This window comes from Protopterus annectens, chromosome 3.part0, assembly GCF_019279795.1.
Source record: "Protopterus annectens isolate FY-2018-M chromosome 3.part0, PAN1.0, whole genome shotgun sequence".
Taxonomy (NCBI): domain Eukaryota; kingdom Metazoa; phylum Chordata; order Ceratodontiformes; family Protopteridae; genus Protopterus; species Protopterus annectens.
Window position 1 is genome coordinate 492,427,703 of NC_056731.1, and position 18,581 is coordinate 492,446,283.

Below are 18,581 nucleotides of genomic sequence, written 5' to 3' on the forward strand. Positions count from 1 at the left end.
AATCTCTGTTGGTAAAATGGCATCATCCTTGGAGAAGGTAGTATGCTGCTCATTGCTAGGCTTATACCTGCCTGAGACACAACCAGTGAGCTCTATCGTGTCTTGCTTCATATAGTCAAGGGAGGCATGTCTCAGGTCATTAACATCCACATGGACTATGAGAGTCAGACTGGTACCTGTTCAATGACCTTAGTTCCTGTTTGACTTGATAGGTCCCAGCCCTGATAAGGCAGCTAACCATGACACTCTCCTTACTCATTGGTGAGGGGAACATTGGTGTGCCTCGCTCTACCATCACCAATGACCAGGAAATTTTGCTGTGCACTGGCTTGCCTTAGTGTTTAATGGCAGAGGCATTGGATGCAGTGTTACTATGTGTAGCTGTGGGTGGTGTTTTAATGGAGTGATTATGTGATGGCTGAGGACCTTTTCTTTGACTTACTGTGCAGGAGGACTTAGTGTTTTAGGAAAGTTACCTGCAAGTGCCTCAGCATAAGTAGTTTTTTTGTGTAGGGTCTTTAGCCTGTGCAATAGACATGGTGCAAGTGTCACTGACAACCAGTATAGAACTAGTTTTGGTTGTATGAGAGAGTTTTGCCTCCAGCATTAAAGTGTATTTACACCTCTTGTATACTTTATTAAGCATTAGTGGGTTGTAAATGTACATGAGGCAATTGCTACAATGCCTCAGAATACCCATCTCAACCAGACTGGCCACAAACAGTGTCAGGAAGTGCATATCCATGGCTACTGATCTACTAGGGAGGAGTGAACGTGATGCACAACGCTCATCTATGTGCAAACTAGATACTTTACTAGTTAAAAAAAATCTGTCTAGACAGTAATGCCACAAGAGTATAGAACACAGACCTTCCTAATGTAAAATAACTGGTTTGGAGGCCAAGTGTTTAAACCAGAACTAAGACACTTTTAGAACAACAGACACAATAAGCTTTCACCAACAATTCTCAGCCCAGAAGGTTGGAGACTACCCTTTCCTCTCACAAGAGTGTAGACCACAAACCTTCTTAAAGTAAAATAACTGGCCTGGACCCCAAGTGCTTAAACCAAAACTAATACACTTTTAAAATAAAAGACACAATAAGCCTTCAACCAGCAATTTCCAACTCAGAAGGGTGTAAGCTACCTCTCCTGCTACAACAGTGTATACCACAAACCTTCCTTATGTAAGATGACTAGTTTGAAACCCAAGTGCTTAAATCAAAACTAAGAGGCTTAGAATAACAGAATGTAATCAAGATACTAACAAGCAGTAATAAATGCATTAGATTAAATGCACTGAACACTTTAAGAATGCACAGCAAAAAGCTAAAGAAAGTTGGAAGAAGTACAAATACAGTAAAAGCAGTTGAATAAAGTGTGTTTTTTTAGTAAATGGGAAGGGAGGAAACAGAAGATAATTCAAGTTTAAGAAATTAAGGGGGAGGGTCTTCTCAGCTGATCTCTCAGTGCTCAGTAGAATGAGCTGATGAGACTGGACTTGGAGGAGTTTCCAAAATTCAGATTTATAGTAGGGGCAGGCTACCCCAAAGCCATCATGTTTAAAACAGCAGCAGAATGGTCGGTGGGTGGACAAAATCAAATGCATACAGAAATCAGCAATAGCCAGGCACTACAGCTAAATAAAGATGTCAGCAAATATCTGCAGTTAAACGAGGAATGCTATTTCTCAGCTCCTTCCACTAATTAGCTGGATGTTATTCACTGTCTGCAAAAGAAGTATTTTCTAACTGACCCTAGCCACAAACCCCTCCCCCCACAAAATGCAATATAAGAAAAAGATTAAAAAATAGAACTAACCAAACCGTAAACGAATAACTTCAATCTAAAATCAAATACAGACAAAAATCAGCAATAGTGAGTCTGAGAACAGCAAAGCAAGCAAGCACTTGTTCTGACTAATAATGATTCGGCAAGTTTTCATGGCCTCAGTAAGTGCAGTCTTTAAGGCTGCTGGGCAAAACAGATGAAGACACATCCTAAAGACTGGTGGATAGGCATTTCTTTTCGTTCTAGTTTCTCCAGAGTAAACTTTATCAAAGTACACTCAAGTCCTGTACATACTATAATTTACACGGATTCCACATCTTGGAGAGCATTACTTCCCTCATACTAAAATAGGTAAAATGAACCAAAATTAGTATAAATAAATTTTTAATCTCTGACATGGCCCATCTATAAAGCTCGCTTACACTGCAGTAAGTCACTTACACTCAGAATGAGTATTTTAGAGTCTGGTCCTAACTCAGTCTTTTCCATGAGAGCTGCTGTCCATTGATGAAGTAACCTTTTGATACAGACCACAGTACAAATGCACTTCTAGCCGATGTACAACAAAAGCAGTGAAAGAAAAAGTGGCAAAATGCTTTAGGTGCGGGTTTCCCCTTGAAGCGTAATGGAATATTTTAGATTGTTCTCTTATTTAAAGAAAATATTAGTAGAGCTAATGAATTAATGGATCGTACTGGTTCTTTTTTTTTTCAGATGATTCATTAATAATGAGTATTGTGCAATGTTAAAACATGATTCTTTTCCTGATATTATATGTGCTGTATAAGTTAAACTAATGTTAAAGGAGTACTTTAATAAATTTCACAGTGATTAGAGTTTAGTTTGATCATTTTACCTACAGCTTATTTCCAGGTTTTTTGCAGCCGTTGAGCTTTTTGGTGGAACTTACAAGCACCTTCTATTTTCTCTAGGATACTCAAGAACCTTAAGTTCTACCATCTTGCATGGTCTGCAATAACTATGTAATTCAGTTTTGCAATTCACTGCTGCTTCATATTGCTTGGTTTTAGCCATACATATATTCTTAAGAGTTTTATTGGAACACTTGGTCAGGGTCTGCTCCACTTTTTCACAACCTTCCTCATAATGATAAAGCGAGTCTATGATTTTAGAATTAATTTTAACCAGTTTGGACATTATGGTCACCAAATTAATAGATTTAGGACTTTCATTTATTTCCACAGCCAGCAGAAACCTGAAAGATCTCCAGATGCAGAAAACATCTCAAATAGTATCCAAATTACACATGGTGATCCCAGTGTGTGTGTAGGTTTTTGGCATTAAAAAATTAGTTACCCATCACAGCTTCTAATGTTAGCGAATTCTGAAACTTGCAAATACAAACAAGGGTTGTACCCATCACATTCCAGCTAACTGTAGGCCACATTCCTGATAATTCTGAATCAATGTGCCTTGAAACAAAGGCAACACTCTGACATACAACAGCCTGATATTTCACATATCTTCCTATAGTTTTCTGTTCCACTGCCGACAGCCAGAGATGCACAATCATAGCCGTCTCTGTTACCACAGGGACCTCTAGTTCACCACTATACTTACTGGTGCTGAGATAAATAAATTTAAGCCAACACATATAACTTTTTTTGTATTATTTAATTACTTTTAAAGTAGAGTTCAGAAGCACTAGATTTCCACTGTTCTAGTGCCAATGGACTTCACTCCTTTTACTGCCACATGCAGAATTTACATCAAGATACTGGTTAGTTTTGGGGACGGAGTAAAGAAAGACTGGATATATAGAGGAGGTCTGGTCTTACTGCATGATTTGGTGGACTGCTGAATTATGTCTGAATTGTTTTAAGCATGCAATTTGGGATAGAGATTTATTAAGGGGTGAAGATGATGTGTACAACAACAGGCAGAAGGAGGTGGCCACACTGAGTTATTGGGGGAGAATTGGTCTGGAGATGGGCATATGACAAAGTAGATCATTATCACTACTTCTGTCTTCTCTTCTGACTGAAGTGCTAAAGGGGTTCCTCAATCTGGGGAGGAGAGGGGTAATACCAATGTACTTACAGACAACTATGTTGCATTTATGATACGGTGATGCAGTTACCCACTATACTGAAAATATTACAGATTCTAGGAAATAGTCAGCTTGGGCTCTTCACCCACAGAAGACACTGATCATGCCAGAGTGAGAGTAGAGAAAGAGGTGGAGTCTTCTACTAATGGTGGAAGGGCCAAAGTATTTGGAACTATGGTCAGCAGACCAGTTAAGCTAATACTATGATCAATTACTACAGTACTGCTAGTAGTGCAGTAAGAAAGTAAATTCCCTGACAGTTTCAACTGTGGTGACCAGGATGAGAACATCATGCCAGTCCTCCAGGAGCATGCAGGTACTGGTAATCAGTATAGCTCATATAGTCAGGATGCTAGAGAAGGTCAGAACCCACATTTTAGAAACAGGCTTCTGGACTACCCAAGGGGAAAATCTCCTGTTTCACACCTTACCCAAACATATGAGCCTTCTCAGTAAATTAGCACATCATCAATGCATTTAACAGGTGTAGGATTGTTCAGATGATTGATCAGTTTGTAAATATGTAAATACAAACAGCAAGTCAGTGTTAACCACTAAATAAATTAAATCTAAAAGGCATGTAGGAAAGGTTTATGATAACCAAGGCTAGTAACTTATCACATTTCCTTCCTATAATGTCAGGCTATCTGCCTTCTCAGCTTTTTCTCCAGTGCCTAATTCTGAAACTACCAAATACTATCCAGCCTCTGTTGGCTATGGCCCCTACTCCGTGCATTATGATGAATCTGTTAGCAACTGTGTACATAAAAACAAGTTATAAACAAGTATGTAAAACTGTATTACTTCTATGAATTGTTAGTACTGTATGTCACATGAAATCCAGTTTCTGCAACTCGGACAATATTTGTATGAAATTCTCTCTCTACAACTCTAAGAAAACATTTTTGTCATTAGCTCTTTCTAGTTTAAGAAATGTAAAAAAAATCTTCTGTAATCTATGTAATAGTCATTTAGTTATCAATGTAACAGATTGTGCAATTGCACTCCTGTTGTCTCTGAAAAAGGTCCATGGGCCAATTGACTTACCTGGTCAATAAAGGGGAAAAAGTAAAGTAAACAAACTCATTGGGACTGCATAATAAAGCTCAAATGCAAAAAGGTATATATGCAGGAAGCAGAATAGGAAATGGTGAGGTGGCTGGAAAAAAGGAGGGGATTAAGAATATTGTAGCAGTTAGCAGAATGGCTGAGGATCAGTGGTTTGGAGAAAAGAAAAAAAATAGTTTAGAAGGGTGAGAAAGTAAAAAAGTAGAGCTTTTCAAAGAATAGACAGCAAGGAGCTCAACGTTTTTTAGGCGGTGAGGAAACTTTTAGGGCTGGATAAGGAGGAGTGACTGCATTGTGAAAGGACAGACACCTGAGGAAGGGAGTGAGGCACAAGCAGGCCAGAAAATAAGGAAAAGATTGCTGGTCAGAAGGGCTCAGCTGAAGGGATCTGCAGGGTTAATCTGTGGGTACATAGTTAGCAAGAAAAGGAAAGAGTGCAGAGAACTAAATCAGGATGATGATGGGGTGGGAGACGGGTGAACTTCAGGAAAGGTTAAATCAGATGTAGTGTAAAATCAATGGTCTATCGCTCAGCTCAAGACCAAGAGATGTGAATTAGGTAAAAGAACGGTAATAGCTGCTGGAGAAAATGCAGGAGGGTGTACCTCAAATGCATATGTTGTATGGGTGTAGCTATGTGCAAGACTTGTAGTGGCTGACAGGGCAGTTAAGTGAGGAGGTTTATCACAGCAAGATACGGGGAGTTAAATGTTAGGTCTGCTGGGGTATTGGAGGGCAGGAAAGGACAGTCAAGAAAAAAAAAACTTTCATGTGATTAATATGATGGGTTAATGAAACTGCTTAACAGTAAAAGGAAGGGGTGGGGAGACAGAGAGAGAGAGAGAGAAAAAGTCTGGATGAGGGAGAGTCTGACTAAGGTATACCGAAGTCTGTAAATAGGTGTCAATGCATGGAGGGAGATTAGGGGATATAAAAGTAGTTCAGGTGAAGTAGGTTAAGCATAAGGGAACTCCAAAGTAATATTACTAGTTTACTTGCTAAAGTATCACCACCAAGAAGCCGCACATTTTTCTAAGTAGTATGCTTTATATATGAATGTTCCTTTTAATAATAAAATATCATGGCATACTACTTGTTGATTTGGAGTGTTAGTTTGGGCCGCCGTAGAGGAGCTTTCCTCTAGAGTGGAATTCTTTTTTTACCTCCCTTGTACCCCTTGCTTACGACTCAGCACTACATGCAACTTAGCCTTCCTTACACATTTGTTTCCCTTTGTCATCTGTGTTTAAATTCTACTGAAAATGTTGTTGTATTAAGCAACTACTTTTCTTATTTTTTTTCCTATGTTACCACCTTGTACTTAGTTGCAATAACATTATAACTTTAAGAGCCCCCTTTGTGCCCCTAGTTAACTCTGTCATACTTTCCATACCCTTGCTGAACACCAATCCTGTAGGGTTGTATATTCACACTGCATTTGTATCACCCCACCATACCTGCATGTCATGAGCAGTACCTTACAGATAGCTTTTTTGCCTTTCTCTTACAGAATTCACACACCAGGTGCAGCCCACTCGCTACGCTCGGGCTCACTCTGCTCACATATCCTACACCCCCATTTCCATCCACCTCCACTTCCATTTGATTTATACTCTACACCCTTTGACCACTCCCCTCTCCTCTTCCAACTTCCTCCAAAATCGTCCAATCATCAATCACTTCCTCCATACTTTTAACAACCTATCCTGCTCAACATTATAGCTCATAACCCCCACCACAAGTCTTAATTACTTAACCTTGGAACCTTCTCAATTCCCAAACCCTTTTGCAGCACTATGTTTGCCTTAAAGGCATATTTCACCAGCTGCTTACATGTTATCTTCTCCTCCTCCATCCTCTACCTTACCTACACTGCCACCTCTTATCAATACACCCTTCCACCCAAAACCTGTACATCTAGTCACCTGCTTCTACCTGCCCCCATCCACTATCACCCACACTTTCCCTACAGCTCCATCTCTATTTTCACATTCTAACACTACCATGTACAAAATTAAGATATTCTTCCTGCCTACATTCCCTCTCAAAATGAAATAAAAAAACTACCATCAACCAAATCAAATTATTTATCTCACACTACTCATCTTAAATCTTTTACTGTCAGGTGACATTCATCCAAACCCATGGCCTAATCCTAGCTCCTCTCTCCCCTCATCCCCAGTTCTCTACCTCTCATCCCTCTCCTCATACTCACACATTTCACTCACCAAAAGCCTATCTATTCTATGAACATTCAAAGTATCATGAACAAAACCTCCTCATTCCATGCCTGGATCTCCTTACACACCCCAGACATCCCTCTGCCTCTCTGAAACTTGACTTAAACCTCAAATATCAGATACTGAGATACTTTCACCATGTTATAATATCCTTACCATGATTGTCTTAAGAAGAAAGGTGGAGGTGTTGCTATTCTCTACTCTAACTGACTCACTCTTCAACCTCTTTCAGTCACCATGTCTGACATCGTTCAGCCGAAATTCTCATTACCAATTGAACAATCACAAAAAATTAGCTCCTGCCTCCATTTACATTCCACCAGGTAACAGTATCCCTACCCTTGAGTTCTTTTTCTCTTGGATCTCACAAACCATCTGTTATGAAACCGTCATCTTAGGTGATGTTAACATCGACTGGAATGTCCTTGATGCTGATCCTCCTAATACCTCCTTTAACCTCTTTGTTCCTCCTAATACCTCCTTTAACCTCTTTGTTCCTCCCAATACCTCCTTTAACCTCTTTGTTCCTCCTAATACCTCCTTTAACCTCTTTGTTCCTCCTAATACCTCCTTTAACCTCTTTGTTCCTCCTAATACCTCCTTTAACCTCTTTGTTTTCTCCCAATTAATCTCCACTCCTACTTGCCTAAATAAATGCACCCACTCTGGCTCCATTCTAGACTGGGTCCTTACCTCTAACCCTAATCCACATCACAACCCCTCCACACTACCTGATACCCTTAGTGATCATCATTCAGCCTATATACTTAGACACTCTCCTCAACTAAGTAAACCCCAGCAATACAAAGTATGCCACAACCTCTCCAATTTTAATCCTGAAACTTTCAACCAACAGCTCTCTTCAATTAACTGGTCCTTCCCTCCACAATCTCCCCCTGCAGGAAGCTGTGCTGCCATTTAATAACATCTTTCTACACACACTGAACTCCCTGGCTCCCATCAGGAAACTAAGAATAAAAACACATTTTACCCCCTGGCTAACACAAGCAACCGTCATGCATAAGAGGGGATAATGTGTGGAAAAAACTGAAAAAATCCAAATCCCTCACTGATCCTCAAACCTATAGAGAGCTCCATAACTTAACCAAAAAAAAGGTAACCCTGGACAAACAAAACTTTTTCCATAAAGCACTCAACAACCCTCACTCCAACCCCCAAAAATTCTGGCACTCATTTAAGCTGCTACATCCTGGCAGCCCATCATCCCCTAACCCCTGACCTACTAGCTCTGACACTGCTACCTTCCCTAAATACCTTCTTCATTGACACTATCCGCAATCTTACCAAGAATGACAATATCTCTCAACCCACACTTCTACACCTACTCCATCTTCCGTCCTATATTAAATCTCTTCTAAGTAAACTTAAAACTTGCTCTCCATCAGTTGACAGTCTTCCTCCAGAATTCTCAAACGTTTCTGCCAACTCTATTGCTTTCCCTAGCTCCATTTTGCTCAACAGATCCATTAAGGAAAACTCTGTGCCTAACATATGGAAAAAATTCTATGTTATTCCCTTGCGTAAAGGCGGCAACTCAACTGACCCCTCTGACTTCAGGCCAATTGTCATCTTATCTCCTCTGTCTAAAATTCTTGAAAAATGCATACAAACAGCTTCTTGGCTACCTTCTACATGAAAACCTTCTCACGCCCACACAGCATGGTTTCCGGCCAAAACATAGTACTACTGCTCTGACATCCTTCATAGATACTACTGCAAATTCTCATGACAACAGTTAGTCTCCTGCTTGTTTCTTGAACTCACGAAATCCTTCGATACCGTATCCTATAGATTACTTCTATCCAAACTAACCTCACTAAACCTCGCCAACTCCATATCATCCTGCTTCACAAGTTACCACTCCAATCTATTCCAGGCAGTGAAATGGCAAGCCAACTTCTCTTCTTTCCAACCCATTCAAACAGGGGTACCCCAAGGTTCCATCCTGGGACCCTACTCTAACATCTTCTTCAGCCTCCACACTCCTGTTGCCCACTCTCAACCATTGTCCAATATGCTGATAACTCTACAATCATTTCCTGCTCTATCAACATAACTCACTTCCATACCCTCACCCAAGAGTCCCTTTATGCAGTAGAAAGATGGCTTACTTCCAACCAACTGCTACTTAACCTGAAGAAAATCATACTTCTAATATTCCTCACTACAACTCTCCAACATCACAAAGCCACATTTACTGTCTCCTCCCTCAACAACACAACCATCTCCACTGAACCTCATAATAAACTTCTAGGTGTTCTTATCAATGACCAATAAAAGTTCAAACTCCATGCTCAGCATTGCTTTAAAAGGACACAAACGCTGGGCCTGTTATACATACATAAAAAATTCCTCGAGTGCTTCAGGAATCCTTTGCACAAGCTTTCCTACTTCCCACACTTCTCTATGCCGCCCAGATACTCAAACATCTCCAATCCAATCCTCTGTCCAAACTTGTGTTCACCTACAATAAAACTGCAAGATTTGCCTTCAACCAACCTTATCTTACCCACCACTGCATTGTTCTAAAAAGTCTACAGTGGCTGGAATTCTACTTCCCCCAGCTTCTCATGGCACACACTATCCTCCATGAACCCTCCTCCTGCCCATCTCTCTCCACTCTGTTCCAACCTTACACTCCTAATCATGCTCTCCATAGCTCTCAGCAGCACCTACTGCAAGTCTATAAGCCTAATAAAAATACTGGCAAACTCCTTTACAGTTACTCCATAGCTAATGCCTGGAATAAACTACCTTAAAGTGCCAGATCTATCACTAATCTCAAGTCCTTTACAACAACAATGAAGGAAAACCTCTAAGTCTTGGTCATGCCTATGTAAGGACCCTACTTAACATAACTTCCTTCCTTCTACAATTTGTCTTCCTGTTCAAGCCATCTCAACACATCTTCCCTCTTTACAACTTTGACACCTCTCTCTTCCACTTCTCTCTTGTAGCGTCTCTATACTAGGCTAACAGCTTCTGCACTTCCTGATACTATGTTAACAGTTTTCTGTTTGTACTTTTAGCTTCCTGAACTGTCTGGCCCCTGGCCTTTTACATGGGGTTTAAGCCCCTGTATATATTATAGGCCTCAAAAATCTTCTGCTTCTCCTATAGCTTCCACTAGACAATGTCCCAATATTTTCCTACATTATTTTATGTATAAAACTCACTGTACTTTGTTATGATGTATGTTGTTGTCCTTCTTTCGGCTTTTCCCGGTTAGGGGTCGCCACAGCGGAACTCTGGTCTGCTAATGATTGGCAGTAGAATTTTTTTGGGTGCCGCGATGCTAGCTCGACGTCCAACCTTCAGCAAAGGCATACGTATTGTACATTTATTCCTGAATGTTATCTGTATGCCTTCTCAGATATTTTGGAACTTTGTACTATGTAATGCTTAATTTAGATACAATCTGGTCGTGGTATATTTTACCATCTAATTTAACTTTGTTTGGGTTTCTCTACTGGAGCTTTTCTCCTCAGGTCTCTGCTGAAAAAGGGCTATTGCCCACTCAGACGAACCCGGTCAACAAATGTCAAATAAAATAAATAAACATAAATATAAGTGTAGATTTGTAGTAAGAACACTACTGCAAATTGCACATAATAAAGTTGTAAGAATATAGAAATGGTATATAGTGGTGATTGAGTATGGACTAATGTCCGATTTAATTTGTTAAATTCAATGCAAAGATTTAATACAAAAACAAAAGCTAACAATTTCCTAAGTTCTGGGATAAACACGAGGGTTGTTCTGGTGCAGAACGACCCCTCTGATCCATCTAACTCTACCAGATCCTTAAATGTTTCCTCTAGTCTGTGTGTGTGCTTGTATGTCCAGGCTAATTTCTATGACAACTCAGTTTTGGCTACCTCCTTCAGCATTATTCCTGCATATATTGCCTTCACACATCAATACATCTTTCTGTCCCAAACTTTCCCCCTCAACAAAAACATAACCCCCCCAGTCTACCAAATCATCCATTTTCTACTTTTTCACCCATTGATACAATTCAACCTTGATAGTAAGTCATGCATGACTCAGTAAAGGCCTGGGGAGAAGACTCCTCAGTCCTAAGTGCAACCACTAAGCTAGAACCAGTGAACACAAAAGATTTTCTATGTGGAAGAAGCACTGCATACACCTAGGCAGGTTTCCCCCAAGATAGATGCCAGATGTGTGTCCTCTGCATTCCAACTTTTTTGTAGACTTAACAGCAGGAGGAGGACATATCTAATGCCTGACACCTAACTTCCTTTTCTTCTGAAGGCATTCTAGTACTAGCTTGAGACCATATGAGGAACCCTCCTGCCAGTCCATGGCACTAGACAGCACCCTTCTTAATAAAAATGGGACAGGACTTAAACTGTTCAGGTCTTGTGTTGCTTAGAGATCAGGTAAAAACAGTGGCACTTAATAAAATGCTCTATATCCTGCCCCCCCCCCCCCACACACACACACACACTACCCACAGCTGATCATCTTCTCTCCTCATTCACCAGGTGTACTGGACACAGCTTAGCTTCTCCCAGGATCTACCTAACACATATCCATAGCTAACAAGGAGATTAAGGATGCTGGTGCAGAATTAAACTGCTGCCACATAGTGGGTATTCACTAGCTCCTTTCTCAGCAGTTATGGCAGACTTGAGGAAATGCATAAATGCTTCCACGCTTATGCAACATTCCAACCAAGTGGTACACTGTTTGCAGTATGGAGCTCGCTCAGCTCTTCATGCTGTCTCCCTGCCCCCAGGGTGAGTGAGCTAGTGTCAGGTATTCAACTATTATCCATCCCCATCCTACCAGCTGAACATGCTTCAGCTGGAGCACAGTCAGGAAATACCTTACTTCAATTACTACATAGTGCTGTGTAGTTACTAGGCTCATGACTTGTTGACTACAGGAACCCTTTAAGTTTTTAGGCTTTTATGCACTGAAAGAGACAACTTTTTCATCATGAATGCTAAAATCAAAATTCAAACTGTGCGAGTGACAAAAACTGACAACAGTAGGGACTGTGTCTCTCCCTAGTTCATATAACATTCATGACATACATACAGAAGGTGTTCACACTCACACTTGCAAGATCAAGAGAAACATTCAGAAATGTGTCAATCAAGGCACAGCAAAAGACCCATCACTCACTGCAGAAGGCCTCCAAAGTCAAATAATTTTTACAGCACTTCTACTGTATTTCCTGTAATGTCATACAGAAGTAGACAGAAGAAATGTCATACAGAAGTAGACAGAAGAAATGTCGACTTACAGCAGCAACACTGTGATGTCGGAGGAAGTCAGAAGAGTACCTGCAGTGGCCATCTGAAGCAAAAGTAATAACCAAGGGGAACATTTAGACACCCAGTAGATCCAGATGAACCAAAAGGTAAGACAAAATAGGTATATGGAAATAGAAATCATAACGCAATCTTGCCTATATTTTGGTCAGGGTGCAGACAACTAGGAGGGGCTTTCCTGTTTACCACTTTGTGATAAGTAGCAATCATTGAAATAATGAATACAAACGTAATCTAAAAATGCAACCACTGTGTAAGTGCGTATGTGGTAATGAATATTTTAACTGTCTAAACAAATAAATTATTTTCTCTTAGAATAATATCTGAAACTTTAAAAGAGGTTTTACATCAAAGTAAATAAAAAAAGTCATGGACAAAGAATGTTAGCATATGAAGCAATCAACGTATGTACACAAACTGTTAAAATGCATTTGTTTACTGATAAAAAACTAACTTGGTCCAAAGTCAACGGTTGCGTAGAGTCCATCAACAGTTCCACATTTAACGGCATGGATTGATGAGGCATCAGTTGAGAATAGAATAACTTCATCACCAAGATGATAACGGAACAGTTTCACAAGATGGCGAAGATAATCATAGTCGCATGCAAAGTAACTCCCATACTCATCCTCTAGCTAGAGACAACAACGGCAGCTTAGAACACAACATATTAACACCCAACATACATTACTTTAATATCAGTGAATCTGAAGCAAAATTCACACTTTTATGCACTATTGTTTTGTAATTGGCTGTGAATACTAAAATGACATACATATGGCCACAATGTGCAGCAGCTGTTAAGCAATCTAATCTCATATTACAAACAGAAAACACAGTATATTTTTGCTGTCAATATTTAAGAATGAAAAATGGAAATATACATTATAAATTAAAACTGATAAAACAGTTTCACAGAATGTGTACAAGGTTACTATTAGTAGATAAAATGCTACTTGCTGATCAATACAACACAACAAGGGTAGCAATTAAATTATGTTTGATAACCAGGATGGTGACCTTATCCAGATGGACACCTTTTGGCGTAGAGTATAAACCTATGTACAAGAAAAATCAAAAGGTTAAATGTGCATAATGTCACTGACTTCTAATTTAAAGGTTCTCCTGAAATGAACCCAACAATATTGCTGGTTTGTTTATCTATTAGTTTTTATATTTCAGTCTGCTCTTCCAGTCTTTGCTTGCATCATAAGTATGGTTTTATAATGTTTTATTTTGATTTTGTTTTCGGTATTAAAATTAATCTGCACTGCATTACTGCAATGGGCAACAATATTAGTGTATGTCTGACATTGTATGGGGGTCTATATAATGCATCTACCTGTCCATTTCATGAGAGTACCGTCTGTATTTTTATTAGGCTACCAGATGAACTACTATTAGAACCGATTCCCATCAAGAAACCTGCAGCCAATTAACTCCTAATTTCTTCAAACGTGAATGTGACAGTGTGTTTCATTTCAGCAGCTGCACATTTACCTGTAAATATTGCTATGTCCTGGTAAACTTAATGCAGTTAAAGCTAGAAGGAAGAGACTAAAAATAAATAATGCAGTTTGGCTATCCACAAAGAGGAGAATGCTATGCAGAACAGAGAAAAAAACATGGAAAGAATGGCAAAAATATAAAACACCACATTATCTTAAAAATTTCAGAATGCTTCACAATCATACTATACAGCAAATTAATGAAGATTAAAAATATATACTATAACAACTTTCAGAATAATACTAAAACACAACTCTAAAGAAATCATGCATCCTGGCCATAATCAACCCTAACACCTCTCCCAATAACTCATCACTCGAAACAGCAATATAATTCAACTTTTATTTCATAGATAGTATAGCGTCTCTAACCAGGATTTCCCAACATCTAATCCTAACCGTGCCAGGTGACCATGTATCACCACATCCACTTTCACCTTCTATACAAAATTACTCAAACCAGCTGATGATCTTACAAGTGAATAGCTTACAATAGAAGCCAACAGCATTGCTTACCCTGTCTCAATCTTTATAAATAGGTCAATTCAGGAACCCCACATTCTTCCCTTTGGAAAAAGTTACACATTAGCCCTTTGCACAAAAGAGGAAATTCAACCAACATTACTAACTTTAGACCTATAGCATTGTTATCCCCCCAAAATACTTGAAATAAATGTATTCAAAAACAATTGCTAAACTATCTCATGCAGGGAGAACTCCTATTCCCCACACAACATGCCTTATGTCCTTTCCTTTAGTACTAACACTGTGCTTCTAACCTATATAGAGACGGTCAATAAAGCTACAGATAATGGCAAGCTAGTTCTCTCCTTATTTCTAGACTTGTCTAAAGCCTTCAACACAGTTTGTCACAGCAAACTACTTCAGATGCCCTCATAAGGTCTATCTCACACCAATGTTCCATGGTTCAAAAGCTACCTATCCAATATGTAATTAGTCAGTAAAATGATACTCTACCCTCTCTCCATACATCCCAGTTGCTACCAGTGTTCCACAAGGCTCTATCCTTGGTCCCCTCCTCTTTAACCTTCTCACAGACACCCTCCACACATCAGGCTTCCCTAATACAGTGTACGCAAATGACATCACACACATTTGCACATCTGACAATGTGGCATATCTCTGAAAAGAAGCTTTCATTTCAACTGAAACATGGCTTTGTAACTCACAACTCATACTCAACCGTGTAAAAAAATAAATAAATAAAATAAAATATTTTCCGCTAAATACCTCTCCCAAGAAAAAAACAAAATTTAAAGTCCTCTCCTGATATTACAACCACTGAACTCACTTTTTATAGTAAATTATTAGGTATGATAGTGGATGACAATCTTAAATTCAACCTGCATATACAAAATTGCTCAAGAAAGACTCATCAAAAACTAGGGATGGTTTATTATGCCAAAAATGTTCTCACTGACACGTAAAGCTACACTTGCCTCTACTTATCTCCTTTAAACATTTCCTTATGTTATTCCCATCCTTACTAACCCACCAGGCATCACAAAAATCAAAATTTGAGCAATGCTATAACAAAGTTGTTAAATTTGCAGCAAACACCCTTTTTAGAACCCACCACTGTATAGCACTAAAAAGCCAAAATTGTTTAGAACTACCCCATCAGCTAACATGTACACAGACTCTTACCACCTATAAAATTATTCAGAAACCATCAGCTTGTCCAGCACTAAAAAACATTCTACACAACTATGTTCCCAGTCTGTCATTACAATCCAATGACCAAAAGCTCACCCCTGTCCACAAACCTATCAAATCAGCTGGGCACTGCTGTACTCATACCATGTTGGTAAGGGTGGGAACTCCTTATCTCCATTAGGTCAATACCCTCCGTCCAGTTCTTCAAAAGCATTCTGAAAGACTTCCTAGCTAAAAGCTGCCTCTGTTCTTGCTCACCACCAGGATAAACTATAGCCCTAAATGTGAACAAGTACCTATTCATATTTTGCATCTCCTTACTCTCCCATTCTTCACTTACTTCCCTAAGTCTATTTCTCTTCCATGTCTTTCTCTCCAAATATACCATAAGCCTACTTTTCTCTCACTTTATATTGCAATTTCTGTTTGTATTATACTATCTTGGTTTAATTGCTCTATACACTAGCTAAAATGTCTCTATTAAATCATTGTCACATAACATGTATCTAATCTAAATCAATGTTTTCACATTCTGACTAATTTGATATAATTACTTAAACTATATTTCTTTTTGTATTATTTTTAAAGACTGTAAAATTATTGTTCTTAAAATGTTTTGTAATACTTTGGACCTTTTCTCCCTGGGCCTCCGCTGAAAATGGGCTCCTACCCAAACATACTTTCCTGGTAATCAAATGTCAAACAAATAAATAATGCTAACTTTTGGTATTAATCAATGTGTGTAGTCACACTGGCAGTGGAGGATATGTTTTACTAGCTCTATGGACAGGTGTATTTTCAGACGACAATGTCTTTTATGCCATCTTTACTGTATGCAACTGTCCTCCCCAAATGTCCCTGGTTGTGTCTGCTTAGACACCAGATGATTATAACACCACTCCCTTTATTGCTTAATGCACTTTTTATTTCATTAGATGACTCAAACCATAGGGAGCCTCCTAAACCTTTTGTGAGAATGCCATATTTATGCACTTTTCAACAGGATAACATTCTCACAAACACACACACACACACTCACACACACAAAACTTCAACCCACCTATATAAAATGCATACACAATAAAATTTGTGCCACTCTCTGAAAACAAGAGTAATCAAGGTCCTGTTGACAGACATGTTTAGCATCATTACATTTAACTGTTATTCACAATTAAATTGTTCCACACCGCCTTCCGCCTTCCTAAAATCATAAATCAGCCCTTACCTAGCCAAGAACCATCTGCAAATGAACTCCAGCCAGAATCACTTTAAAATGATCTGAAATATCAATGGAGTAAAATCTGCATCTATAAACACCAGCAGTATTTAAAACAAGTTTACATTGCTGGAAAGCTTGGTTCACAAAAAAGTGTACCTGCAGTTTTGGGCACATCTAAAACCTGGCTCAAGCGTGATGACAGAATATCATCAGCTGCAGTGTTTTACAAGTGAGAGACAAAGTAAGTGTACTGTATACATCCAATTCTTTTTAGGATACTACACTGAGTGCTAATAATGGCATCATTTTACATTACTGGGTATAACTCAGACTGGCTGCTGCAGAAATAGTGTGTGTGTGTGTGTGTGTGTGGGGGGGGGCAAAGACAATTGTGGTTTGCTATCTCCCTTTTTCAAGTCTTTGAAGGTATTACTACCACTCTGGATAACTTAATATCTTCACTTACCATCTGGGGTACTTGCATTTTAATAGTAATAACTAAAACAAATAAAAATACAATGACTTAAACAAGCACTATGTGGAGCAAACAGTTGTGTCTGCTATTAGATTTAATTGCATCAAACATTTTTTTTTTACCACGGGATACTTACTACTAGGCCACAAAGACTCACTCAATCAATAATTCTGACCAGAGATGACTTGCTTGTTTATTTATTTTATTTATACTTCGTTAACCAGCTAAGTAAACTGGTCGGGGGTCCTTTTTCACCCACGATCCAAGCCGCAATGGCAAAGACAATAACAAGTCAGAAATGCACTTGGCAGCACAAAAAATAATAATACTGCCATTGAGGCACTTGGCAGATTGCATATGCATGTACAACACACAGTTAATATGTGACATTGAATAAGACAGACAAAATAATATTGACAAGAATGCATACATTATTAATGCTGAAGCATGCAATGGAAACCATTATAAATACAGAATTATATATACACATTGAACAGCTCTCAGGACAATGAGATGTTACTACAGTGTAATGGTCTAGAAATCAACAAGTGAATGTCGCATGGCTGTTCACAAAATGGGGTGGCAATTCTATTTGCATCACTATTTTCCTAAAATAGTATCAAAACAGACTAAACCTGCATAATTAGAAAGGAAACCCTAACAACACTCTAAACATCTGACACAGTTTTTATAATTATAAATAGCTTATTTATCCCTTCCACTTGTAACAGATTCACCAAAATAATGAAGAAATACATACTGACACCTGTATACTTTGGCTTAGTTGTACTACAATCTCTGTGGCATTGCACGTGTGTGAGATGAGTTGCAGTCTGCTTTGCTATTCTTCTGCTCCCAACCCCAGCCACCCCTCTTGGTTTGTGCCTTTCTACTAAAACCTAACCTCAGCCGCCTTCCAGTCAGTTAATGCTTCCATTTATCTTTTACACAACATAAAGTACTTCTTCCCCTTGTGATTACACGGCTTCAATTTCTTCTTTACCCCTTCTGCTCTAAACTACTACCTCCCCCCTCAGCAGTGACTTACACACTTTTAATATAAATTTTATTGAGCACACTAAACATCTTCTTACAGCCCTCCATAATCCATACTTTAAGTATGTGGATTTAGAAGCAATGGGCTAATCTGCCCTCTTCTCCCCACAACCATTTCCATCATACTAAGAATCACAACATGCATTCTAGCC

General features: G+C 39.0%; 1 protein-coding gene across 3 annotated transcripts in view; it reads right to left on the reverse strand.

Moving 5' to 3' along the window:
• The window catches only part of LOC122796444 (beta-galactosidase-like), a 1,102,950-nt gene that overhangs the window by 538,149 nt on the left and 546,220 nt on the right, over window positions 1-18,581 (reverse strand). For all 3 annotated transcript variants that reach the window (XM_044064918.1, XM_044064917.1, XM_044064919.1), the window contains exon 6: window positions 12,949-13,129. In XM_044064918.1, coding sequence (XP_043920853.1) covers window positions 12,949-13,129 — 181 coding nt within the window. The remainder of the gene's footprint in view (window positions 1-12,948; window positions 13,130-18,581) is intronic.